Source organism: Zymoseptoria tritici, chromosome 7 (genome assembly GCF_000219625.1).
Source record: "Zymoseptoria tritici IPO323 chromosome 7, whole genome shotgun sequence".
NCBI lineage: Eukaryota > Fungi > Ascomycota > Dothideomycetes > Mycosphaerellales > Mycosphaerellaceae > Zymoseptoria > Zymoseptoria tritici.
The window spans coordinates 2,038,135-2,064,383 of NC_018212.1; the positions used below are offsets into that span (position 1 = coordinate 2,038,135).

A 26,249-nucleotide genomic window follows, 5' to 3' on the forward strand; every position below is an offset into this window, starting at 1 on the left:
CAGGTTGCCGTCCTCCGTATCGCCGTACCTCCACAGGATCATGTGCCTGGTGCTGCTGAGCTTCGAGGTCCTCGTCTGCTGGATGAGCTCTGCGAACTGGCTGCGGCCACCACATTGGCCTCTCTCAGAGCTGTCAAGAAGATCTTTGCTGCCTGCATTACAAGGGAAGGGACTTGTCACTTGTCCACAATCCAACCGTACAGAAATTCAAGGAGTGCGTGTTGTCGGCTAGGACGGCGATCCTACGAGAGTACACAAGCTTTCCCACAGATCGCTGTAGGCTCGACTCCTGGATCACTTGTTCGTTACCATGCTCAAACTTCATGATGTTGAGGACGGCAGGCGAACCGGCTGACCATGGAGCAAGATCGACGGTGGGAGAGCTTCTGGGGGGCCTTTACATTTCCTCGATGGCCTTTGGCTTGGCTCCCGTTCCTGACCAGGCCACAGCATAATCCTCCTGCGCGCTGCAGGCTTCGCGCGCTCTGCGATCAGAAGAAGGAGGGAAGTTGCAATCCGCCGCAGCGGAGGGCGGGCGTCTGTGAAATGCATCGTCTCCACTTGGTGGACAGCGTCCGCGGCGGTAGTATTGCCCGTTGTGTACATTGCAAGCCCACGTCCTCCCTTGCAAAGTCCTTCATCATCGATGTGTAAGGTCCTCGGCGGCAAAGAAGTCTCGACCTAGGAGATGGCATAGTCAGCAGTGCTCCGGATGAAATATGGGACTCTTCCTCTCATGCAGCGAACATGATGATTTGACGAAGTATAACAACTGTAGAGTCTCTCTTTCATGTACCGTAGACTTGAAGGTGTGTATTGGTAATCGTGGCTCTAGTCTGTTGTTTGACATCCAAAGCCAGTCAACTCTTCAGTATTGATGAAGGTCTGATCACAATTCCGCTCAATCACTCAAACCCGACTCATCGTCGGCGACATTGTGCAAACCCCCTCGCAAAGTCTGTCTCCACTCTGCTCAACCCATGTAACCCGCCAGCATGCTACAAACTTCCTCAGTCCTGATCATTCTCTCCGAGCACCCCATCTCCATCTCCGTCTCCACCCTCCCGAGCCTCACTCCTAGCGCGCTTCTTTCCCTTCCGCTGTCCAGCACCATCTCCCAAGCCCGGCTCAGCGATTGGGCTGTCTGCCCTCTCGCCCAATCCCTCACCCATACCCATCGGCCTTCGAGAAGATCTCGTCTCCTCACCGGGCACAGTCTCCTCCTCGCCCATCCGTCGGCGCTTGGAAGCTCGCTCACCTGTAGGTGCACGACCGGAAGCCGCATCCTCACCGCGTTGACCGCTTGCTTCGAGCGCGGACGGCCGCATGGGTGGCATGCCGCCGGAGGTGTTGGCTTGGCGGAGAAGACTGCTTGGATCCAGTGCGAAAGTCATGCCACCAGAGGCTGCCGTAGTCTGATTGTTGGCTTCGGCCGGAGTAGGGCCATTCGATGGCACATTACCGGCATTGACGGTAACGTTGACAGTGACGTAGCCGGAAGGATCGACAGGGCCACGGAAGTACGAAGGATTCTGGGTGATGTCGAATCCAGGTGGAAGGTGTGATGTTGGCGCGCCGGCGGACGGAGAAGGAGATAGCGCGCCAGACTCGACATCATCGTTGTCTTGATTCTCCTCAAGAAGGATTGGCGGGTACGTTGGCATGCCGTGAATTGTCGTGGCGCGAGGGAAAGGGTATGAAGAAGCAGCCATCTCTTCCACTCCAGAACCAGTCTCTCCGAACCACACAGGACGCATTATGGGCGCAGGCTCAGGAAATGCTTGGTCGAGGTAGACGCCTGCGCCGGTGAGATTGATCGCCGGAGTTGCGCGGGATCCAATCATTGCTCGGCGCATTGCTTCGTGCGCAGGGCCGTAGTCTGGCGATGGGCTACGAGCTCTATCGGCAGGGACACCGCGACGTGGAGGAGGAGACGGCGAAGAGGAGGATGGGTCGATGGGTGAGCCATGTCGTTGTGGAGGCGGCCCTGGCGGAGCTTGACGACGGTTGCTTGGATGGTTTGGGAATCCGCCGAAGCTGGACGGGAGCAGAGAACGTTTCGATGGCTTGGGTGCCATTGCTGCTGTTGTATTCGTGATGATGCGCTTGGTATATGAAGTATATTGGTGAAGGCGACGAAGTGTTGGTGTTGATTTCTGTTGATGTTGAAATCCGGTGTGCGTGTTCCAGTTCAAGTCTGCGCCCCGACTTTCACGAGAAATATGGAGACGAGCTGGCGGGTGGACTTCGGACAGCGGAGCGGGACGGCGAGATTGGTACGTCTAGACGTCATCTGCGCGTGGAGGGACGCTTCAAGGTGCAGTGGAGCACATGAGAAACGGATCGTTGGGCGTTGAAGAAAGGATGTGAAGGAGTGTTGGCTGGATATAGCTGTATTGGATCTCGTACAGGTTCGAGCGAACACATTGCAGAGATTAGCGTTGGGTAAGACACTTGAAGTCGGAGGCCGCTGGCTTCTCTTGTATGTTTCGACGTTGTCTGATCGTTTGCTGAGCTTGTTGACCGTCAAAGGGAAGCCAAATGAAAAGCGTCAAGTCGAACGTTCGATCGATTGCTGCAAGCACGCCTAGAAACGCTCCGCAACGACGGTTCGACATGTCATGCCGGCCCTACAATCGAGGAGCCTTCCATCGTCAAAGGAACGTTGAACGAAAAGAGTCAAGTGCATCGTTCGATCAATTGCGGTGAGAATGCCTTGAAACGCTTCGTAGCAACGATCTGAAACGTGATAACTACCTTGCAGCTGAGGACCTTACAGTCGCCGCGGTTCGATCGTTCTCATTGTCCTCGAACCTGAATTGCGGCTCAGACGCTTTTTGTTCTCGTAAGAGCAATCGATGCCAGACCTTATCTACTTGCTCTCGTCACTCGCACCGCGGTTCGGAGGGTGTTGTGGTCCATATGACTTGCAAAAGAACTCCTTGGCATAGGCAAAACGAACGTCTCTATTTCAGCGATGCTTAATCGTTCTGCACACTCATCATCGGCTCTGTTGCCATTGTCGTTGGACCAAAACGAGAACTTCAACCTCGCTGCCTGCCCTGTTGCCATTGTCGTTGTACCAAAACGCGAAGGTCAACCTCGCCGCCGCCGCCGCCGCGACCAAACCTCCTCCAACCAAAAAGGAAATTCGATCACCAGACAAAAACAAGCCCCCGAAGGGGAATTGGAACCCGCCCCATCAGTCCGAAGTCAGGGGAAGTTTTTTGAGGGCATTTCTGCCTGCCACGCTGCCTGCTGCCATTAGTGTGAAGGGGGAGGAGTTTTGACGTACCGATGTGTACCGCCCTAACCACTCGTCCTATTGGACAAGCGAATTAGGGCGGTGAAGGGAGGTGAAAAGAGGGGGTACTTGAAGTGAAGTTTGTGCTGCCGGGGATGTGCCGTTGGAGGGGGTGTTTGGCCGCGGAGGTGAGGTGCAGAGAGGGGTAGAGGACGTGTCTTAGAATAGGAACAAGATTGGATGTCTCCTTCGACTAGGAGACTCGTCTTTCACGGTGACACTTTTGATACAGCAGCAACAACGACAGACACTATTCAAGGAAGTGCTCCGCTGTATTACCACACGACAGGAACGAACTACCACTCGCAAGACCAGATCAGGACGCGTACCATCGATCGAAACGCATAGAATCGACGACCAGACCTCTCGGCCGCCACGACTACAACGCCTACCACAGACGGCAACCACGACAATATCGCCTGCACAAGATCGTCGAACCTCACAATCACCGAGCACATCCTCTCTCGAAGGTGACAGCAGAGCCGCACGACATTCGTCAAATCCGCTCTGGGGTTCAAGCGAAGCTCTTGCATCAACCGCTCGACGAATGTAACGTTTCAAGAGGGTTTGTATCAGACAGATAAAGGGCGCGACGAAAATGAGGATGAAGGGAGAAGCAAGAGCTGTGGAATGGTCAAGACAGCGATGGCGTGTTTGACATAAGGGAGGCAGTCGAAACAGCAGTGCAACGAGCGCGGTCATGCTCAATAGTGTCGATATGTGTGCAGTCTGCTGTCATCGAGTCTCCCACCAAGGAGACCGGCAAGTCGAGCACAGATGATGATCAAGAGTAGGATGCCATTGGATACCAGGAACTCAGCACTGCACGTGGAACGGCTTCATATCCAAGGCTGTCAAGTCAGTTGTGCGTGTTCTGCGCGCGAGAGCAGGAGGCTGGCTGACCTGAAAGGTCGCCGAAGTATGCTCAGACAAGCCAGGTCGTGGATGCTCATACTCTTGGTCACCCGTGAAGACATTTGATTGCAATGAGCGGCCGACGTACCCGTTCGATGCTTCTCGAGCAGTGCGCATTCTTTGCTTGTGCGCGCAGACGCTGAGGCTACCCGGACGCTGGAGCAATTGGATGGACGAGTCGCCAGTATGGTCCGATCAAGAGACTCGGATACACGAACAGCGCCGCCCTCTGCGTCCACGCATGTTTTGGACTGCTTTGGAGTCAGCTTGTTGATTTGGGTAACCAGGACCGTACAGGCTCTCGAGGTAGCGATACTCCCCGAGCGTCAGCTTCTGTGGCCTCTCCATCGCCGTGTCTAGTGCAAAGCCTGGATCCAAGGTTCACCAACCACGCCCAGGGCCAACTCAAATGACCGCAAGTCTCAGATCTGCCTGACTGACACAAATCCGTTGACCAGGATGCTGAAAAATTCTGGCTGAGCAGATTGTGGTCCATACTCGGTCTCGGCGTGACAACAAACTTGTGCCATTCGATTAAGTCTGGGAACTGCATTATGCGGTGCAGTAGAAATGTCCGAGCCACATGTCCGCCCTCCTGAAGTCTGCACACACTGCCGATCGGATGCGGAGATGCCGTGCCCTATCATGCTAAATGTGTCGACTCTGACCGCCTTTGGAAATAACACAGCGCGTAGAGAGCAGGCGAACCCGTGGGGGACTCGGGCGCGGCCTTGCCAAGGGACATTCGAACATCCTCTCCCTCGCACATCGGCCGGATGTCAAAGTTCGTCGCATTTTTATCGCATGACATGCTCTCAACGTTCTCGACTTGTGACTCTTCTCTGAACAAGGTTCTGGTGTACCAGCACACTTCTTGGGTTCGTACCAGTGGGAGTCAGTACCGAATCTCCTCTGCCGGTGGTCTCCGCGACCTTCAGTATTGAGCTTTATATTACAACGGCAACTCGATCTCTGCCTCTCCGTCCGCATGACACCTCTCATTCGCGAGCATCACGGGGGATCATCCCGTTCAGCGATGCATCGCAATGTCGTCGACCTAGCATGTGTTAGCGGAATGGTTCGCTGAACCCTGAATTTCTGAGGTGAATCCATGGTCCAGGAGAAAGCTAGTTGACAGTACCGAACCATAATAGTATTACGCTTTCGCCGTCTTCAAAATATGGCAGGTCGCGAAAATATGGCAGCAGGGCAGTACTTGAGCACGCCGGTCCCTACACTTGTCGACGTTCCATCCGTTCTCATCGCCACATTCACGGAATCAAGCCAGCAAGCAACAGCCAGCACATCCACACTACACTCAGAACGAACATACCCCAAAGCTACGACGCTCCCACAATCGGACAACATGCGTTTCAACAACATCAACAACACTGCCAACGACGCCGCAGCCATGCCCACCTCCGCCGCTCCACAGGGCGAGACATTCCGCTTTCCGACACCCTTCCAGATCGACCCCGTCCGCGACAACAACTTTCTCCTGGCCATGAACTGGGCCGATCCAGAGCTCCGTGCCGCTGTGATTCGGTCGTTCGAACGAACTCACCTCGCTCTTGTCAACAACGAACCTCATCCAGGCGGTGAGATCTATGGTCTCAGGCAGGAAATTGAGGACCTGTTCAGCGGCCAGGCGGACAGAGATACCGATAAGGAGATCGCCAAGAGGGTCGAGAGGGTAGAAGCTGAGCGTCTGGAAAGGGCCGCCGAGGAGGGAGCCCGGCGTGCTGAGGCGGAGGAAGCTCAACCTACCGAAGTGGACGAAGAAGCTTTCGCACTGGCGAACCCGACGTCACCAACCTACGCTCCTCGCTCACCTTCTCCGCTGGAGGATCCGTGGACGCCCAGATACGACCCAATTTCACCAGGAACTCCACTTCATCCGTACAATCACCAGCAGTCTCCACCACTCGGTTCTGTGTCCGCCGAACAAGACCTCCCTCGCTCCGTGAGGCGTCGGCGCGAACGAGACTTCGACTCCATATCCCCGTTCCTCCTCCCAGCTCGCCTACTGGGTGAAATCGTCGGCCAGGTTCGTGCTCCGAAAAGGGTACATGAGACCAGGGTGTTGGGTACTGAGGTGTGGGGAGATGATCGGACGTGGTATCGAGATGGGACCGTCACGCCTTATCACCCGCTTTCACCGGAGCCCGTGATCTTCACGCCATACCGACCAATGTCACCGCGTTTCGTTCCTGACTCGCCGAACTACTCTCCCATGTCACCGGATCTTCCACCGGATTCACCGCAGTATGTGCCGGCCTCACCCAACAACATGCCGGCTTTGCCTTCGCTCAGGACCATCCTCAACACTCACTTGACCAATGGACTGATCAGGCCCACGGTGGGAATGGCAAGCTCTTCAAATGCAATCGTAACGGCGAGAGAGGTGGAGGCCTCGTATGAGTTCGTGGGTGAGGAGTATCGGCCGACGAAGCGGAGGAAGGGAGTGGATGGGGAGGGAGTAGCGGTCGCAGGCGGGCGGCGGGACGCTGTGGATATGACGGGGAAACATGGGTTGGAGAATCTGAGAGACTTGTGATTGATGCGAGGAGGAGGGTTTGGTGGGTGCTGAACGGAGAGCTTTGCAGTCAGACCGAGGAACGTCCTCGAGCGTGCGGAGTCTTGTTGTCAGTCAAGCCTCCAGCTGAAATCTTGGCTCATAGAGCGTTGTAAATATTGCGACCTACTACCCTTCGTAATGAACATGTTATCATGTCCTCGAATTACCTGTGCTTTCTACAGGTACTCACGACGAGGCTTCTCAACTGCCTCTCCTTCCTGATGCTGCTCACTCGTTCCTCCCGACGAAGACCAGATAGCAGCAAGCACGACCTCCAAGATTTTCTCTGTTCTTCGCACAACACTCACCGCAAAGCTTCTGCCGCTCCGCAACACATCATATACTCAAGAAGTTTGCATCTGTATACTCCCGCTCCTGTCCAAGTGATCGCCGAAAGCTAGCTGAATGAAGAAGCTGCAAGTTACCCGCTGCGCCGCTAGCGTGGTTGTTCGTGACATTCGCGCTTGACGACACAAAACGCTTCCTCCTTCTCTTTCCACCATATCCTGCATCTTTCTTTCTCCAATCCTCTCCACAACTCTGCGCAGGAACCTCACACCTGCTCGGCACGTCTCCGCCCTCATCGTTCTTCAAATTCGACATGGAAATCTACACCCGCGTTCCAGGTACTCCAGTCTCGCTCGCCGCTCGCAACCTGAACATTTCGCCTTCCAAGCCGTCTTTCGCGCGCGTCTCGAAACCTCGTCCAAAGACGCACGCCAACAACCAGTGCCTTCCACCTACAGATATGCTGCCAGAACAAGTGCAGTCCGAAGAAATGGCGAACACGACTCACGAGCATCCACAAGAGTCAGAAGAACAGAAGAACCGGGTGATGATGGAGGGAATCAAGCAAGAGAAGGAAGAGATTGCAAAGCGCGAAGCGGCTGTCAAGAAGCGCGAGCAGTTGCTCGACATCCGCGAGATGAGTTTGGTAACGCGCGACATGGTGATGAAGCACCGCGAGCAAAAGGCATCGACGAATGAGCTGGATCAAGACCTACGCGAAGAAGAGCTTGATGAGCGCGAAGAAGACCTCACCGCGCGCGAAGAAGCAGTCGCACAGAGCGAGCAAGAGGTCGCCGGACGCAGCAAGGACATGGATATCCGCCATCTCAGCCAAGATCTGCGCGACGATGACCTCGACGAGCGCGAGAAGTTCCTCTTCGAGCGGGAGAAGGCGGTCGCGAAGCGCCAGAAAGAGATGAGTGTGTTCGAGGACTGGCTCACATTGGAGGAGACACAGTCCATGGTGCCAATTGGTCGCCGCGCGATGCAGATTCTCGCGCGCGTTGAGGAGGTTGAGGAGGAAGAGACTGCCGAGGAGGAACACATCGACCGCCCACATGCTCCTGCGTTCGGCGAGACCACGAACTCGCATGATGAGGAGAGCAAGCTCAGTGGTATCAATGGAGAGGATCAGCCGGACGAAGAAGTGGTTGAAGAGGTGGACCATGCCGCTGAGGTGGAGGATACGTCCATTGCCGGACAGGCTGTCGCCGAGCGTCAACACTCCAATGTCGTCAGCATCTTACGGTGGCCAAACAACGACACCACCCTCGACATCCATCCATCAAATCTCCACATCTGCTTCGAGAGTCCGCTGCCACAGCGAGCCGATCTCATGCCGTGGAACGAAGTCACGACCAATTTGGACAGTACAGAGTCTCGATCAGTGTCAGGAAGCAGCAAGACGTCCGACGACGCCTTCTCCGACCTTGCCGATGAGTTCGAGCTCATCTCCGACTTTCCTTCACCACCGAATGGTGTCTGCCCATTTGGCACGATCGACATCGAGGAGGTGCGCGGTCTCGTCAAGCCTCTTCCTGCACTTCCAATTGGCGCTGGATACGACTCATCCGAGCAGGATAGCGACAACGTACCCGCTCAACAAGAACAAGAGGAGGAACCTGGATCCTTCATCTCCTACAGTGACTCTCTTTCCGACATCGAAGCCAGCGAGGTCGCACAGGTCGACACCGCCACTACAGTCGTCATTCGCAGCCCTGGACGTTCGTTTCTATTCGACCTGGGTCACGGGAACCGCGCAACTACCACTGGCTCAGTGCAATGCGCTGTCGGTCACAAGATGCGTCGCATCAAGGGCGTCATGGATCTTCGCAAGATCTCGGGTGATGTGTTGATGAGGCGTTGACTCGGGGGGTGTGGACAGAGGTGACAGTAAAATGGACGTCTCAGCGAGAAGAAAGTTTGCATAAGGCTCGAAGGCTGTGATCTAGTCGCTTCCACCGCGGCAGCACGAAAACGGACCACGCAAGCATTGACGCTGGCGATGGATGAGTGCAGGAGGCGTTCGGCAAAGAGCGATGACATATGATGAGTGACGAGGCATGACAGCATGGATTGAGACAGCATACCTTTTCTGAGCATAGCATAGCCTATACGAAGTAATGTACAATGACGATGATGATTGACACATTCCAATGACCAAAAGTAAGTCCACGTCCGTTTGTCTCGACCGTCATGCCTTGCTATCCGTCACCACCAATCGTCTTGCCTTGGCCCCCTAGCGCGCAGAAAGCTCACTGTCAAGAAGCAGTCGCCAGTAAAGTCGCCCTTAAAGTCGCCAGCGGGATCTTCGAGATTCAAGCAACCCGTTCTCCGCGTTTCACGTTAACAAATTTAGGTCCTTCGCTTCCCCGACAAGGCATACGAAGTCTACGTCGATGTCTGATCGGCAATGCTAATAGCAAGCATTAGAAACCCCGAGACTGCTCCTCGACGACCGCGTCCCTCTACAACGTCGAAGCCGGTAAGAGACTCCAAGAGCCATCTATTGAGTTGACTTGCCGTGCTTGTCAGGAAGCTGGAAAGAAGAGATGCGATCGCCTCGTAGCATCAGGTGAATTGACAGCCTCCGGAGCCATTGCCGGCGCAAGATACGAAGAGCTTGACTTGTTTCCGACGGTAATCCACGGAAAACATCAGAGTCAACGACAAGCATGATCCGCTGCACGAAACCACTGCACCGGACGTCAAAATGGTCAGTCTCCAGCCGCCACACATGATGCTCAGCGTCTGCTGGGTCGGACGTATGTACACACTTCTGTACGATCGCAATCAGATGTCGAGAGCAGTGCTCCGCAGACTGTGGCGAACGGACTTTACCCATTGCGAGAATCTTTACGAGCATCGCGAGCCACAGAGAGGATCCCGTGGTACATGCAATCTCCCTCGCACATCTTATCATACACCCGATGGGATTGGAGATCTGCCGACGTATGCGCAAAGTCGCAGACGACGACAAGGCGAACGTCTGGTTCACCAGCAAATTCCACCCAAACAGGTCATGCCTAAGTCCACGGTGTACAAGAGGCGCTTGCCTGTCATGAGTCCGTTAGACACCATGCTTTCGCAAGACAAACCCTTCGAAAAGAACGTCATCTACCCACTAGAGATGGACTGGAGTCGGCTCGACGAGAATACAAACAACATTACGGTCATGGCGGTGGGGTTTCGCAAAATTGATCTGCTTCGGGAGTCTGTAACAAGGAGTCGAAACTCTACTTGTAGTTCGACTTCCAGCGTGCAGCAGACACTGTGCTGGCCATGGGTGCACGATGCTCTTCGATTGAGGATTTTTCAAGGACTCCATTGCAGAATGCTGCCACGTCTGCAGCACAAGCGACAGGATTCTCATCTCGGTTTATGGAAACACGGCTTTATCGCAGCAACGATCCACGCCGAACAGGCCGCGACGTCAAAGAGCAAGATGCACTTCTCTCTGGATATGACGATCATTCATGGCCGCGGCCACGACGTTGCTGCTTCGACTGCGTTCGAAATTCTCGGCAAGAATGATTGACTGCGTTCGAAATTCTTGGCGAGGATGAAGGTGCATACCAATACACATCATCCGCAGGTCGTATAGCCCGCCTGACCCATTCAGACCTTGCCAAGATCGCTTTCTCGCAGTACTCGCGCGGGGTACCTACAGTTCGGACATCGTGGAAGGAGAGACGTCCTAATCGGCCTGGATGTTGTCCTGGCTATTTCATGTGTCCTTCCGGGATGGCCATCCCACGAAGATTCCACTGCGGTACGATGCTCTTCTTTCAAGGGAAATCCTACAACCAAGGCGGTACACATGGACCAGATCCGCAGCACCACATCTTCGACTGCCGAGCGACCAAGACCCTCGCCCAGCTGAAACCACCCTCGGGAGCAACATCATTACTGATCAATGCACAAAGCACCCACAACGGGATTCCCATTGATCGCCGCCGACAGTCCTCAATAACACAAAGACGACCATGTCAAAATCTGGGGAATTTCCTTTGTCCTCCATCCCCCAAATTTTGCGTTCAGATCACAACACCTTCAACTTACCGCATCCTTACCACAATAACATTTCCTCCAACCCGACCTCTTAAAACACAACCTGTCCTCTCCATCCAACATGCTTCCCTTCCTCACCCACGTTTCGCCTCAACTCGAAACGTACCCAAGCCGGGTACCGCAACCCAACCATCCACCCCGAGCATGAGGCTCACCTCCACCACCGCCGCCACCATCCTGGCCTACGCCAGCTACGTCGAAGCTCAAAATGGAATCCAATGCCACGCCCGAAACCCCGGCGTCAACGGCGCCATCTCCGACTTCTGTTCCAAGAAAGACATCGTCGTACCATCTGACTACGCTACCCGAGGCAAGCAGAACATGTACGCTCTCGTGAACATCGACGGTATGCATCCTTGGCTTCTCAACCTTCACCCCATCTTCCTTATATACTAACTCTCCCCAGGTGGACGCTGCAACCCTCCCGCCTGGGTCCCCCAAAACTACTGCAACATCCAAATGTGGACCATCTGCGCGCACGGCGACGTCAACGGCGCTGGCTACAGGTCTTACGGCAAAGACGGATGTCAGAGGTGGCAGATTCAGTCGACGCATCATCCGAAAGTGCCGGATCCGCCGAAGAAGCCGAAGAAGAAGAAGGACAAGAAGAAGAATGGGTTTATTGATGCTGTGAATAGGAAGAAGAACAAGAAGAAGAAGAAGAAGAAGAAGGGAAAGAAGGAGAAGAAGCCGAAGAGGGACTTGGATGGGGTTGAGGGGATGGGGGAGGAGGAGGATGATGAGGGGTTTGAGGATGTGATTGAGGTTGAGGTTGAGGAGTAGAGTAGTATCCGTATTGAACAAGGTTTGCTTGAGCTGCTGTACATGTTTTCATTGTCACGCCGTGAATGACCTATTGCAAGGGCTCAAGGTTGGTTGACTCCTGCTGTTTTATGCTCTACTCGAAGTAAATGGAATTTTGTCTTGGATGTCTTGTACATTGAGATCGAAGGCCAAGTTGGAAAGGGACGATCAAGCTTGCAATGTTGGAAGTCAGATTTGATCTCGCCCTATCTACGAATGATCGCCAACGTCAGTGTCGAACGCCAAAGGTCGAATGTATAGCAGTCGATGGGGGATATCAGCCTACTCATCTCTGACCTCCGCGGCCCGGTTTTTGCGTCTAGACGCACGGAAACATCAACCTCCAACACAACACCGATCTATCCAGAACTGCCCATCGCAAAGAGGTCGAAGTCTCGCATGCGTACCACGAGCTCAGTCATTACGTCCTCAACTGGACTGCGGATCCGGTCCCCTCCCAAAACACATCTCACACTTTCCCTCCACACAAACCAACGCCCGCACAATAACATCCCTTCGTCCCGCCTGAAACTGCACAACCGCCTCCTCCATCTCACACCTCACCTCCACACTCGTACTCGTCGCTCCTCCCACGGCCACAAAGTCCACTTCCTCCCCAGGTCTGCCCGGGCGCAACACTTCCCTCGGCACATCGGACCTCACGTCGTCGACATGGCAGAATGGAAGACCATTGAATTGAGAAGGGCCAGGATTCTCGGAGCCGATACCGTGACGGGAGCAGATTGGGCAGAGGTCGGTGTCGCAGAGTATCACGTCGTGTTGTAGACCGGTTTCGGCGGTGATGCGGATTACTACGCCGCCGCGAGAGTAGAGTGGGGCCAATGGGCCGGTGGAGAGGATGGGCTGGCCAGCGGTAGAGAAATTGTAGGTTGGTGCGAGGGTTGTGCCGCGGATGAGGCTGGCGTGGATCATCTCCAGTTGGTCGAAAACTCTTGGAGGGGCGGCCTGGTTGGTGATGGATGGGATCATGGCGTTAGCGGTGGAGGGTTGGACGCGATTGAAAGCGCCGGAGGTGGTGGAGCTGGGTGTGATGTTTTCGCCTGTGCTGAGACTGGTTTTTGGTGGAGCAGACAAGTGAAGCTTGACGAACGCAAGCAGAGGAAGAAGCTTGCGAGTTGAAGTAATTGTCGGACGGTTTGACAAACTTGGTGGTGGCATTGTCGATGACGGCAGGCTGCGGAGTAGTCTTGAAGCGTCTGTTGAGAGCCTTCTTCTGCCGTGGTATGTTGTAGGCAGGTTGGTGTTTGTGCCAGTTTGTGCCTTGCCAAACACATGGTATGGACGAGGAGCTTCATCGCCAGTGCCGCTTCCGAAGGCGAAGAAGTTCTGTGAACGATGTTGCTCTCTTGGCAGTTCGGTAGGCCGGCGGACGATCGAATGGACCATAGCAGTACGCTGGAGGAGGCAGGTCGTCAAAGAAGCTCCTTGACGGTGCGTAACAACATGGTCGGGCCTCGCCTGATCGAGGGCATGCCCAATGTACAGTCATGACCTCTCGTGAAAGTCTGACATTGGACGCTTTAAGCGACGGGAAGCGGACGGCGGACAGATATTTTTGAGGAGCCGATGCATATCGAGCCCAGGCAATAATCGTAGCGGGACCGTTTCGACGACTCCTACTCAATGTCTGTGCTGGAAGCTTTTGTCCCTTCCATCGATCTCTGGCTGTGACATTCGCAACCTATCCCGTCCGCGCCATCTCCGGATATCGCTCAACATCCTTACGACGACGACGTCTCGTGCTGGCTTTGTTGTCCGCCTTTTCAGTCGCCGTTTCAGCCAAGCGATATCTACGATTTTTTCCGATCGATTTCTGCAAGGGCTCGGCGAGGTATTTGGGGAGGTCCGCAATGTACGAGAGTCCCGAAGAAATCGCCCTGGAGACGTTCGCATGAATTACTCGGAGCAAGCAGCACATTGACCGCAGCTTTTTGACCAAGTCTCGCGCTGCCTCACGCCACTCCAAGGTTGACAAGCTATTGCGAACAGCGTAGTCCAGAATACCCTGCCCGTGGTTGAGCCTTATCGCATTGCCGTCTGCATGAGTTGCTGAGATGTGTTAAAGATAGAGGAGTAGGATTCAAAATCGCTCGAGGATGCTGCGTCAGATGGTACTTGTGTATCAGACTACGATGGCATTGCTGGAGGAGGGAATTGGAAAGAAGAAAAGCGAGGAGCGAAAGATGAAGCTGTAAGGGTAGAGAGTAACGTCTGAGGAGGAGTCATCACATCCAAATTCATCGATGCATCCTTGGGAACTTCTCCGCCGCAATCGCAACCTCCGCCGCAGTTGGCATTGTCGGGCGAAAGACTAATACTCGAGGGTTGAGCACAATTGGCGCATTGGGTGGCACGATATTCCCGTCGGCCTCTTCGCGAAGCCAGTTCGTACCCCCCACATCGGCCGCGATGATGATGATGTCGTCCCGCACACGCGTGCGCTCGTCTTGCTCTTGCTGAGTCAGGTTGTTGACGTTCCCGAATTTGACGTTGGGTTTCTCGATGTCGTTCCAAGTTTGTGAGCGACTATCTAGCCAGCGGCCGTTGAACTCTGTTCGTATGTTAGCTGATGTTGATCACTGGTGGGTTTGGGATGCACTCACCACTGCGTAGGTTGGCCGCGGTATACTTTGGGCGTCTTCCTCTCGTAGAGCTTCTCCGGAGAACCGACCGAAAATGTCGTAGATTTGATCCAGGGTGAGGTCGAACTCGGTGAAGAGGATGTGGAGAGCAATGCGCTCTTCCCTCCACCATCTGCCTGACATGGTCGAGAGTAGGCCTTGACTCGTAGGTGAGGAGTAATGTTGAATCGACAGGAGGTGAGTTGATGCGTGGGTGCTGGAGTGTGCACGTAGAATGAGTGCGTGCGGGTCTAGCGATGCGATTCAATCGTTGCTAGTAGCTGGTGAAGAATGCGCGGAGGTTGCAAGGACTTTTTGAGTTTGCAAGTCGAGGTAACAGACAGATTCTGCGACGAAGAAAGTTGATGTTCAGCGAGCAAGTGCGGAATGAGCCAGAGGTCTGTGCTAACCACGCCAGCCCAGTCATATCGGACCCGCTCCTTCCCGATCGCGTCATGAGTAGCAGCTGGGCATGTAAAGGGATGGCAGTATGCGACGTTATAACTCTGTCGACCCAGCATTGAACTGTGTGGGTAGAAAGGATTATTAGCGGCCGATGAGGGTAGATTTGAGTCATAGCTATGCCAGACTCGGTATAGAATAACGGGCAGCAAGGAGGGAACGGATGCGCTGGTGCGCTGGTGCGCTGGTGTGTGTTGTTCACGTGGATGATGGGTTCCCAGAGCCGTGCTCTACCATCTCTTCCGTTCGTCTCGTACCAGGAGCCATGCTCAACTGCGATGGTGTCGTCCTTCTCGTACCCAGGAGCCGCGTTCCTGCGAGAATGTCGTCCGCTGTAGTCAATGGCTTCCCATCGTGATCGGAACATGGTAATGTTGAAGAGTAGCCGGTGCAGTGGTTTTGCCGCGTCCTTGTTCTGCAGCGGTATTTGCGCGGGTAAAGGGTCCGCGAAGCGTGCGCCCTTCGTGTTCGTGAGCTTGGTGGCAACGTTTCTGCTTCCAAAGCCCAGCCGTGGTGGAGGGTCGAGCGGTCGTCCTCGGAGAGGGACATGTCGTTGCCGGCTTCCCGCACCTCCTCCATGATCTTCGCGTCCATCCAGTCCCAATCGACCTCCGTGGGCCATGCTGGAGAGCGTTGCGGTCTTCCGCGGCAACGGTGTCGTCGTTTGCTGCAGCGTGGACTTGCCTCACCACTGACGGCGGCATAGTATCCCAGTCCACCTCTGTGGGAAGTGTGCATTTGGTCAGCGTGCCGGTGAAAACCTTGTCTGCCAGGGTCAGGGGAGGAACCCATTGACCGTTGCGCGCTGTCTTGGCTCCGTTGTTGGTGTATGCGGTGGTTGGGGTGAACGGCTTGCCGTGTTCGTACTTCTTCTCACCCAGCACCAACGACCGTTCTTACATTTTCCAGTGCCGCTCGCTGGTTCGTTCTTCACTTCCACCAAGATCAGCGCTGGAGGCGTCTACAATCGTCCTTCGTGAACTATCGAGGTCAGACCCCTAAGACCTCGGATTGAAAGCAACGTGGAACAACATATACAGATGGTCTCGGTCAAAACGGAAGGGAGCAGAAGCGACGCACTGACCTGAAAGCCATCGTTCTATACGGCTTTTTTCCGCTCATCGATAAGCGAGACATCTTGGACAGAGACACGGAGCGTCGAGTAAACGCTCAATTTGCATGCAATGCGATACAGTTGCGACCGTCTTGTCAAATGACCTCACGAGGGTGCCGATATGGGTTCTGAACCTGAACTGTTCTTGCGGTGCACTCTATGCGTGCTGAATTCGCGAGATTGTCCATGCAAAGGACGAACGCATGGTGCCCGATTCCAATTTTCGAAACTCGGAGAATCTTGCTGGTGTGTCTTGTTCTCGGCTCTTCACATCACTCCCCATAACTTTGCATGCATCCCGGAGAAGCTCTTGTCATATCCTATGGGTGTTGAAGAGAGTCTTCTGGCCGACTTTCAGCAAGCCTACCTCGACCTTCAAACCGCACTCGACCATGTGCCAACCCACCAAGGTCTGGTCTTCTCCAGAGCGTTCTTCATCACCGTATCTTGATCTCATCCGCCCTCCTCGCAGACTTGTCCTCTCACCACCGGAACACCCTGACACCCAGCACACCCACCCACCTCGCAGCAACTCGCCCTCACCTTGACCCACACATTTCCCTCCCCCACAAACCCGACCTCCGCCAACCCACCCCTGTGCAACGGCTCAAACTCATAAAACCTCTGCTCCAACCGCGGCTGAAACATCCCCACCTCCCATCCCTCCATCCGACAATCCCTCTCAAAATGCACGAACGGCAAATTCCTCCCCATACCCTCCGCGTCCGCCGCCGGATTGCATTGCGTGCATACTGTGGTATCGCACACCATGACGTCTTCCTCAAGCTGGGTGGAAGGAAAGAAGATCCTCAAGACTTGTCCGCCGTGGTTGTAGATGGGTGAGTTATCGCGGAAGCGGTCGGAGGTGTGAGAGGCGACGCGGAGGCCGGGTGGCATTTCGGGGAAGAGGTCGAGGGTCATGAAGTGCAGCATGTTGAGGGTGCGGAGGGGGAGGGTTTGGAGGTGGAGATGGGGTGGTTGAGGGGTTGGATTGGACTGAGAGGGTGGTACTAGTGGAGGAACCACGGGACGAGTCTGATTCGCCGACGCGAATGTGGTTCAGTGCTCTTCATGGTGTGGTTACCGGTGGAGGTAGGGCTCTCACCACTACCACCAACAGCCGGTAAATCACTCACCAACTGCACCAAATGGTGACTATTACCGGATTAGGAAGGAGCTTAAAAAATGAGGCCCAAACGCCTTAAATTAATAGTGTATCTGCTGGTGTATCTGCTAGTGTTATATCGTCAATTTTCTTATGCTCTTAAACGGCTCTTAATAAACTAATAGTGCCCTTCTTCGTGTATTTATATTGCACCACCTCTTAATCCTTATTAAATGCTATTGTTCCTTGTGTTAGTAGTCCGTACTAGCTTCTTAAACAGTTGCACGCCTCGATAATATCCTCTTGCAGATAAGAACGGCGGTATCCAACAAGATCCCTGCCAGCTAAGAAGGCTCGTTCGTCCTTATTACTTATGATTAGAATAGCCAGTGTGTTAAACGCTATGCGAGCGAGCTCTAGCTCTGTATGGCGGCGTTCAAACTAGTATTAAAGGAGGTCGAGGGGCTCGGTTAGTGTGTCTTGTATGCAGTCGGTAGAGATGTAGTTATCGAGGGGATTAACGCGTGCGAAGGGGGTATTAAGTTTACGTCGTTTAAAGTCGCGGAGGTGTTCGTAAAGGTCGTCGCTCTTAAGAGCGCGTGCGGTAGAAGGAGCGGTAGAAGGAGCGGTAGAAGGAGCGGTAGAAGGGCGGTAGTTACTAATCCAAAGGTTAATAACAAGCTCTCGAACCTGCTTAATATAGCCCTGTTGTTTAGCGGTGCTATAAAGCCAAATGTCCTCGAACTAGCCTATCTTTAATGTCGGATTAAGGACGACGGCAGCATACACTATTAGCATCTTATCAGCGAGTTTCTAATACTTCTCAGCCTTTAGCCATGCGTGGTTACAGCAAGCTAAGAGGTAGCTAAACTGCTTATCTACTAGGGCTTCTTCTTTAAATTCAGCTAAGAACTTAGAGGTGTAGTCTAGCGTAAACTACAGAGTTGGATACTACTTAAAGAGGTGCTTCCTGTTGCCCTAAGTAGTTATTGTTATAAGTTCGAAGACGTAGAGGGCGTTGTAAAGTCGGTTAATCTGCTGCTAATTATTCGCGGTAAGGGTGTTGTCTCGGACGGTGCGGTCGGTTCGGAAGAGCCTGCAGAACTCTGTAAGGCGTTCCCTTATACTCCACGCTCGACCGAGCATGTAGTAGAACGAGTTCTAGCGTGTGGAGTTGTCTTAGATAAGCTGTAAGGGTGTTGTTAGTTAAAGGAAGAAGGTATGTATCTTAAAGTTAGTATTCTTAGCGGGGTTGCGGCTCTGCGGTAGCGGCCGAAATTCTAACGGCAGCTCCCTAGCGTGTAGAGCGGCTAATTAGAGCAGCTGCTAGTGAAATTTCGGCCGTTCCCGCACAGCTTAAGCTCTACTAGTGTCAAATCTCGAGATCCTCAAAAACATTTACTTACCTTTAAATTATTAAACATCACCGCCGCACTACTGCACCGAACCTCTATAAACGACTCTATCCTCTGCGTCGACGCCCTTATCTACCGGATAATATTGTAGAGCTTTCTAATCGCTCCGCGGTCACGCCAGAACGTCTCTACCGCCTCGAGAGCACCCTTCTCGACCTGCCGCTCTAATTCCTTTATCGCTTTACTACTGCCCTTGCTAAGCAACATAGCCTTAGCAATAAGGTTGTTAATGTAGCCAAGGCACCGGAGCCGCTTGCCCTTGCGCCATTTGGCGGTGCGGTTTGGATACAGGTGCTTTAGGACCGCATCGATAGCAGGGTCGTTGTTAGAGCTATTATCGGCTATAAAGTATCCGGTGCGTTTCTTAATGCTATATTCCTTAATAACCTCTAACAGCAGCACAGAGATATTAACACTAGTGTGCTCGCTACGAATCCTTCTAAACGCCAGTCTCTCGGTCCTCCTTTTACCGCCCTTGTCGACGAAGTAAGCGGATATACTAAACATCGCATATCCATTTGGACTCGTCCAGCCGTCGAACGAGATATGCACATTGCTTAGTGCTTCCTTTAACTCTAACCTTAACGCCTCCTTCCGAGCCTAATACTTAGCTATTACCCACCTCCGAATCGTCGAAGAAGCGCGAGGAAGATAGCCTGCGAGGCCCTTGTTTATAAAGGATACAAGAGCTCGGAAGTACTCGTTTTCGAGCATGTAGAAGGCGATATAGCAATACACAATCTAACGCACAAGGAGGTGCTTAAAGCGGTCTAGACTGTTGCTCGTTACTACCGACACTATAGAGGTAACTAGGCCCTTGTAAGCTTCCTTCTTTACTTAACACCTATCCTTGTCGACGCTATAAGTCTTTAGAAGGTGTGTTAAGGGGCCTTAATTGCTATTAAGCACCGGCAACACCTGCTTCCTTCTCTCGCTCTTACAGAGGTAGCAATAGTAGTGCGATTTACCAGTTACTAGATGCACTAGCTGCTCGCCATAGTTCTATATCTCGCTCTTGCGCTTCCGGAGGCTCTTGCTGCTTGCGAACTTAATCTAACGCATGTATTTCACGCTATTAATAGTTAAGTAGTTAGGCAATAAGGGCTTGTCGAAGAGGGGGTTTAAGGGATTGAGGACGATAGCATCCGTAGTGCCGGTAGAGGTGATTAGCTATTGGAAGGGCATGGTTTTAGTGCATTAAGAGGTGATAAATAAGGTGGTAAATAAGGGCAATAGCAAGGGCTGGTATACAACAACAACGCGTGAAAAGGAGGTTTATAGCTTGGCCGTATATCCATTAATCCTATTAGTTCGGAGCTATTTCCGCTAGTTACCGGTATATACGTGAATCCTTACCACTACCACTAACAGACGAGAAATCGCTCACCATACCAACCGGTAACCGCACCAACTACCACCATTAACCAAATCCACCAGACCATGAAGAGCACTGATGTGGTTTGGGTGCTTGAGGTGACTGGAGTCGGCGTGGCTGATGGTCTGCTCTTCTGAGTTGCTGAGGAGGAAGCTTGGGAGGTAAGCAGTCCCGTGGTAGTGTTGTTGCTGACATCCATCGCCTGCGGGAGAGTCGATGGATGGTCTGTAGCTGGGGTGTTGGCTTTTCGCTTCGCAGCGCCAGATGTTTTGAAGATGGGCTCAGGTCGGGATAGTGGCGTTGTTGTCGCGAACGATCTTCCCGTCGGTTGTGTTGATGAGTTCATTGACGAGAGCACATTCGGAGGAATCTTTGGCGCTGATTGCTGCGTGTCGGGTCGAAAGCGAAGCATCTTGCCGTCTGAAGAAGCAGGAGCTTCCTCTCCTGTGAGTGAAGGGGAACTATTTGCTGTCCCGATTGCTGGAACGGCCAGATTTGTCGACGCAAGGCCAGGAGCAGATTCAACAGGCGAGTATAGTTTCTGCGCATTCTTTGCGGTGCTCGCCCTCAACACCACCCCCAACACACTCGCAGCCGCAACGGTCTTCGCCCTCTGAACCTCAAACTCCGTATACTCCTCCGGATCATAGCTCTTCTTGTCGATCATCTTCCACATCTTTGGCCTCCCATCCTTGAAGCGATGTTTCCACTCATCGCGAAAGTGCATGAAGTTATAGTTGCGGCCTTGTTGCTTGAATTGAGGGTTTGCAGCGTGAAGGATCGCAACTAACTCGTCGTCTCGGAGATTGTATTCTGTACAGGCGAGGTGGAGGCAGGCTCGCTCTTCGATCGTCCATGCGCCGCGCTTGATGATGGGGCGGTCGGCGCGGTTGTGGGTTTGAGGGGTGGAGGCGGACATTTCGTTGTGAGTGCGCTTTGGTGCGCGGGACTCGGGAAGATACTGGTTGTGAAGGAAAATTTGAAGTTGAAAGTGAAGCGTTGTGTGGGACTCAGGTTTGAGAAGTCGAGCGTGGAAGGGAAAGCGCTAGCGTGTACGTAGGTGAAGTGTAGGGAGAGTCCACGACTTTGAGAAGCACTGGAAATTCACGACAGGTTACAATTTCCTGAAGCTGAATTCATGGCCGAATGTCAGCTTGCGACGTGTCTAGCGTTAAAGGAGCTGCTGTTAATTGCTCGTCGGAGCCGTCACTGGTAGCCATGTTCAGATCGCACAGGGTACAGATACGTCAGAACCCGAAGTCAAGAAGACTGGAGCGAGTGTACTAACTGTCGTCCTTCGCATCGTCCTCTTCTGCGCCGACCCATTAACAACCTCATCGTCCGAAGTCGCAGCGTCAAAACCTGGCGTCGAGAGTGATCGAACGCACTTGCCCGCCAACAACTCAGTGATCGCCGCCTCCACTGTCGTCTTCATGTTGTTCTTGATGATGAGAATAGCTGGATCGTGGCCTCGACCTCCTAAAGACCCAATGGACCCCCTGACGTATGCTTCGAGTCGCCGCACAATGCGCAAGAAGACTTCACGCTGGCTGCCATGCAGGAGGCTCGGTGCGAACACGACTGGGTTGGCGCCATGGGAGTATGCCTGCTTGAGCTTCTCCATGAGCGCACGGACTGGTGCAACCTGTTCTTTAAACGATGCGTCGAGGAGAGTTTGTTGTGCAGCCATGGTGATGAGAGGGTATAAGGCGGGTGATTGATGGATGAGTTGTTTTGTCGTTGGAAAGAGAGTTCTACATAGACATGAGTGATTGAGAGTGATCAGAAGCACAGAGTAGAACACAGCAAAGACAGAGAGAGAGAGTAAATTGCTTTTGAATTTAAAAAGTACAAGAAAAGTGCGGTCAACATCGCGAGTCGCAAAAAGGGACAGCTGCGTGATGCCATTCGCCATCCCGTGGCATGGCCGTAAAGAATAAGTTCTCCAATCTCTCCAGCCGCAGCTTTGTTGATTCCCTCTGATCCTCTTCCTGGGAGGACGAGAAGAAGTTCAGAGTCTTCGGATTTTGCTTCCACCACAGTACCGCGCTGCAAGAGTCGGAAGCTGAAGTAATGCGCAAGGTGCTGACGAGTCTGACAGAGAAACTTGAGTCTCCCAGCGCGATCGAGGAGTGAGCAGTTCGGGACCAGTGAAGTGCCTCCGCCTTGCTGCCAGGAAGCAGTCTATCGCGGGCGCAAGTTTCTCGGCGGAGGGACTGGCAGGCCTGCACCAGATGGAGGTGGCGGACCCTGGCCCGGGTGGATGTTTGGCGCAGGGTACGTTGGCGGTCCTGCAGGTGGTGGTTGTTGAGCGAGAAGACCTAAATTGTTGCCCAACGCGAGGACGCGAGCAGGAACGGCGTGGTTGAAAAAGAACTGCACCGTGCCGACGTCGGTGAAGCCTGCCTGCGCCGTGAGGCCCAGGTGCACCATTGCTATCCAGATGTCGGCGCGAACATCCTGGCGTGTAGCTTCTTGCGCTGGGGTGTAGTTGCCATCGTCGCGGTCGATCTCTGCGCGCCAGTCGATGCGACGAGGACCGTGTCGGTTGTCGTAGTGGCTGCGTAGGTACTGCGCGGTGGCGTTGGTGCCGAAGAGTCGGTTGAAGACTTGGGCGGCTTGGTCGTCGTTGAGGTTTGGGAGATCGTTGAAGAGAAGATGGAGGGCGTGGCGGCGTTCGTTGGTCCATTGGATGGCCATGATGATGAAGTCTTGAAGGTGTTGATGAAACTCGTTGAGAGAAGCGTTGTGAGGTTTCGTCGATGATGACTGAGTATAGATGTCGAGTGTCGGTCGAAGTGGCGTTGCGCCTGTTGGAGAAGACCGAGAGGGAGTGTTTTGCCGAAGAAGTTGTGTTGTTGCTTTGCGTATACCGGGGATGTGTGTGTGTGTGTTGAGAAGAAGAAGAGGATCGGTGGAGGGGAAGAGGCGTAGAATATATAGGAGATCGGCAGCTTCAGGTCCAGATTCGTCAATGCGGAAGTCTGCGAGCAGACCTATAGAAAAGGTGAACGGCCGGATGTGCTTTGCAGGGAGAGTGAAGCAGAAGATCGATCAGAAAGGAACGAGTGAAGGGTTGATCTTCTACCTCGTGTTTGCTGTTAGCAGACTCTGCATTGTTGATATGATTGCGATTGTCGGGTTCCCTCACGGATTTATCTGCACGTTTCCATGTGTCTAAACTAGAATCATGTGTCATGCTTGAGTCTCTTTGCTTGGCCCTCTAGCGAGGCCAAAGTGCATGAGCTGCTCTGTACCTTTGTAGCAGACGGCAGTAGGGCGTCGAAACACGTCCTTCAGGGAGGATGGATCACGACTCACACAGGTAATGCTATACCAACCTCCGAGACCACGTCAAGCACGTCATATCCACCCCCGAACCGCCTCCGTCGCCCTCGTCTACACTGCATCACCTCAGCATCGCCTTCACAGGAACACTCATGTACATCTACAAGCTCAAGACCAGATGTGGCTCCAATCTCGAACCCCATCAGCTTTCCGGTCTGGTTGACGACTCTTCGTGCTCAGCCTGAGCAAACAGAACTGCTCCTCCTCCTCCCATCGAATCGTGGAGCCTCATGGAGCGATGATGACTGCTGCTATCATTCTCGCTTCTCTATCACAGTGCTACTCGCTATGGACATCTCGTATGATCGTCACCACAGGAGTTCAACCTATTCCACTGAGATGTCATAGCCCACAAGATGCTCTCGCGAGCGCTTCCGGCTCATCTCGTCGATTTGTGCGGCGGACGGACGGTGATTGAAGTTGAGCCTGGCAAGCGCGATCTTAGAAGTCGAACCTCTCTTGCTGTCGCGGAGAAGACCTGGTCTCCATCTGACCTTGTCTCATTCCTCACACGCAGCTGCTGGATGGGTCTCCGGACGCTCGGTCATCTTGAGGGACTCCTACGGAGATAAGCCGTGAGGATGAGTTCGCCGTAACGCTCGCAACGAGCTGAAAGTATCCCAAAAGCTGGCATGCAGCGGTGTAGTTTCGGAAAATCATCTCCCTTCCAACCACGAACCCAACTCTGCTCGATGTGCACATAAAGACGTTGCCCGACCCGGTCGTCGCGAGCAAGGTCTTCACAACGCAATCAAGCTATGTACAGAATCCTGCTGAAGGAATCTTGTACTGCTCTTTGGCGGCCCAAGGGGCCGAGTGGACACTGATCGGGTCATTGCTTCGACCTGCCGAAGTCTTCACAGTGAGAGCTGTCTCCGGAGCTATCTGTGAGGATGGATTCCTGAAAATGTACTCGCCATGAGCCGCAGGTCTCCAGTTCTGCAAGATTTCCTGTACACGGGATCAGGAGGTCGAGTGGCTACAAACATGGCTCTTGTTGAAGCCGGTATGTTAGTCCTGATGCTTTCGTGTCCGCTGTGTGGTACCAGACCGTTGAAACTGCACCAGATCACGGCAATGCCTGTTGCCTCTCTGGAGACCTGTTGGCTCATTGGAGATGCTCTACGATTTCAGCAGTCGCAATGGGATGATGGCTTCGGAACCACTCATCTCAGTCCTCCAGTTGGCTGGATCGTAAGGAGGATGCAGAAGTACCCTGATGCTGGCAGGTTCGTCGACCGAGCAGCTCGATGAACCTTTGAGGGACGGTAAGCGACCGGCAAGAAAGATACGCCGAAAGTGTTTCATTCAGGGTGAGGGGAGCATCGTCTTCGAGGTTTCGATAGGGATTCCAGACGGATGTGAAAGAGAGAGTGGGTGGCTTTGCGAGGGCGACCGGGGGATGTTCGACCAGCTTTGGCGTCGCGGTTGAGGCTGTGAGTGGTATCGATCGGGCCCGCGATGCTGAGACGAGGCGTGCTGCCGCCGGTCGTAAACGACGTCGGACTGCTGGCTCTTTGCGGTCGCTGTAGCTGTCAGTGCTGCGGAAAAAGGGGACCTGCGCGCTGCTTGAAGGACGTGGTGAGGAAGGAGACTTGATGTGGGCTTCTTGCAGCCGGAGTAAGCTTGATGAGATGATGGAGGAGAGATGAGACGGCCAGGAGAAACGCAGCATGGTAGTTTGTTATCTCCGGGTCGGTGACCGCAACGTCTGCGATCTCAGAAACCCACCAGACAGCATCTCGTAAGAACGACAGCAAGTAGCAGAACGCAATCCATCATATCCTCGATGGTGTCGCTCATCCGCCAACCTGGCAACCGAAAGCGACAATGCTCCCACTCACTTCACAACCCAAACCACCCACTCCCTCCCCTACTCAACCTCCAAATCCAACTCCTCCCCCTCCCCGCGCAAGTAGTCGTCATACCTCTTCTGCACCTCGATCGCCTTCCGTCCCTCCTCTCCCTCCGCTCCCTTCTTCTCCTGATCCGCCCTCAATTTGGCCTCCAAAGAATCCTTCTGCGCCTGCAACATCTTCCGCCTCTCCTCCATCTCCGCGAGCTCTTCATCGATGCCTTCGATCAGTCCGCCGAGTCGCTTCTTGCGTTCTTCAAGCCAGTACCACGTGGCGCGGGAGGGGTGGGTGGCGACTTCGTGGTCGCCGGCTTCGAGGCCGACTTCGGCGAAGCGGGCGGAGCGGAGGGAGTCGCGAGCGGAGATTTTGGGGGCGCCGTAGAGGGGTTTGCCGCGGTCTGGGAGGGAGAGACGGAGTTAGTACAGGTGACTGTGAGTGGGAGAGGAGGGGAGGAGGGAGAGTTACTGAGATCATTTTGCCCACCGTGGGCATCTTGCACGTCGTTTGTGTCCGGTGGCGGGAGGCCGTCGTTGTTCCAGAGGCGCATGTCCTCGTAGTCGCCTGTGGTCGGCTCCGGCGCCTTGGGCCATTGGGGCGGCATGATGATGGCGGCAGTGGTGTGGTGGGTGGTGCGTTTCTGGAGAGCGGTGAGAGTGAAACGGTGTGGATGGTCGAGAGAGGAGAATTTCGGACGGCGAGGGTTTGAAGTTTGCGGCGAAGGAAAATCGCTTGGCATGTGACGATGTTTGTTTCAGTATTGATCCTGTGCGACAATCTCCTACGCGACGTTAGGCATTGCGGCGAGGTTGGTGGTTGTGCGGAGCTTGTGATCGCGAGAGAGACACTCCTCTCCAGTCGTTTCTATGACAAGGCAGGGAGAGCGAAGCAATCTTCCGGCGACTGTATGTTTGACCTGGTTGTTTGTGGGAGAATGATATGGCTCCAGGTTTGCTGTGAGGAGGGCAGAGATGA

At 53.8% G+C, this 26,249-nt stretch overlaps 9 protein-coding genes across 9 annotated transcripts; 4 read left to right on the forward strand and 5 right to left on the reverse strand.

Annotated features, from left to right (window-relative positions):
• Positions 1-1,010: 1,010 nt before the first annotated feature.
• Positions 1,011-2,078, reverse strand: MYCGRDRAFT_94703 (uncharacterized protein; the record flags this gene model as incomplete). The annotated part of the gene is made up of 1 exon (XM_003850958.1): positions 1,011-2,078. One exon carries the CDS (start codon positions 2,076-2,078, stop codon positions 1,011-1,013), a length of 1,068 nt encoding a protein of 355 aa, XP_003851006.1.
• Positions 2,079-5,399: 3,321 nt separating this feature from the next.
• Positions 5,400-6,776, forward strand: MYCGRDRAFT_94704 (uncharacterized protein; the record flags this gene model as incomplete). The annotated part of the gene is made up of 1 exon (XM_003850792.1): positions 5,400-6,776. One exon carries the CDS (start codon positions 5,400-5,402, stop codon positions 6,774-6,776), a length of 1,377 nt encoding a protein of 458 aa, XP_003850840.1.
• Positions 6,777-7,398: 622 nt separating this feature from the next.
• On the forward strand, positions 7,399-8,952 carry MYCGRDRAFT_94705 (uncharacterized protein; the record flags this gene model as incomplete). The annotated part of the gene is made up of 1 exon (XM_003850793.1): positions 7,399-8,952. One exon carries the CDS (start codon positions 7,399-7,401, stop codon positions 8,950-8,952), a length of 1,554 nt encoding a protein of 517 aa, XP_003850841.1.
• An 846-nt stretch (positions 8,953-9,798) lies between these two features.
• On the forward strand, positions 9,799-10,623 carry MYCGRDRAFT_94706 (uncharacterized protein; the record flags this gene model as incomplete). Its single annotated transcript, XM_003850794.1, has 1 exon — positions 9,799-10,623. The coding sequence occupies one exon, from the start codon at positions 9,799-9,801 to the stop codon at positions 10,621-10,623; it is 825 nt and encodes a 274-aa protein (XP_003850842.1).
• Positions 10,624-11,300: 677 nt separating this feature from the next.
• MYCGRDRAFT_94707 (uncharacterized protein) lies at positions 11,301-11,939 on the forward strand (the record flags this gene model as incomplete). The annotated part of the gene is made up of 2 exons (XM_003850795.1): positions 11,301-11,502; positions 11,563-11,939. The coding sequence occupies 2 exons, from the start codon at positions 11,301-11,303 to the stop codon at positions 11,937-11,939; spliced, it is 579 nt and encodes a 192-aa protein (XP_003850843.1).
• A 450-nt stretch (positions 11,940-12,389) lies between these two features.
• MYCGRDRAFT_94708 (uncharacterized protein) lies at positions 12,390-13,367 on the reverse strand (the record flags this gene model as incomplete). Its single annotated transcript, XM_003850957.1, has 1 exon — positions 12,390-13,367. The coding sequence occupies one exon, from the start codon at positions 13,365-13,367 to the stop codon at positions 12,390-12,392; it is 978 nt and encodes a 325-aa protein (XP_003851005.1).
• Positions 13,368-14,218: 851 nt separating this feature from the next.
• MYCGRDRAFT_94709 (uncharacterized protein) lies at positions 14,219-21,763 on the reverse strand (the record flags this gene model as incomplete). The annotated part of the gene is made up of 7 exons (XM_003850956.1): positions 14,219-14,532; positions 14,611-14,819; positions 15,322-15,646; positions 16,145-16,148; positions 16,722-17,174; positions 20,267-21,118; positions 21,362-21,763. 7 exons carry the CDS (start codon positions 21,761-21,763, stop codon positions 14,219-14,221), a joined length of 2,559 nt encoding a protein of 852 aa, XP_003851004.1.
• A 494-nt stretch (positions 21,764-22,257) lies between these two features.
• MYCGRDRAFT_94710 (uncharacterized protein) lies at positions 22,258-22,773 on the reverse strand (the record flags this gene model as incomplete). Its single annotated transcript, XM_003850955.1, has 1 exon — positions 22,258-22,773. The coding sequence occupies one exon, from the start codon at positions 22,771-22,773 to the stop codon at positions 22,258-22,260; it is 516 nt and encodes a 171-aa protein (XP_003851003.1).
• Positions 22,774-25,294: 2,521 nt separating this feature from the next.
• Positions 25,295-25,878, reverse strand: MYCGRDRAFT_94711 (uncharacterized protein; the record flags this gene model as incomplete). Its single annotated transcript, XM_003850954.1, has 2 exons — positions 25,295-25,674; positions 25,761-25,878. The coding sequence occupies 2 exons, from the start codon at positions 25,876-25,878 to the stop codon at positions 25,295-25,297; spliced, it is 498 nt and encodes a 165-aa protein (XP_003851002.1).
• Between the last annotated feature and the right edge of the window lie 371 nt (positions 25,879-26,249).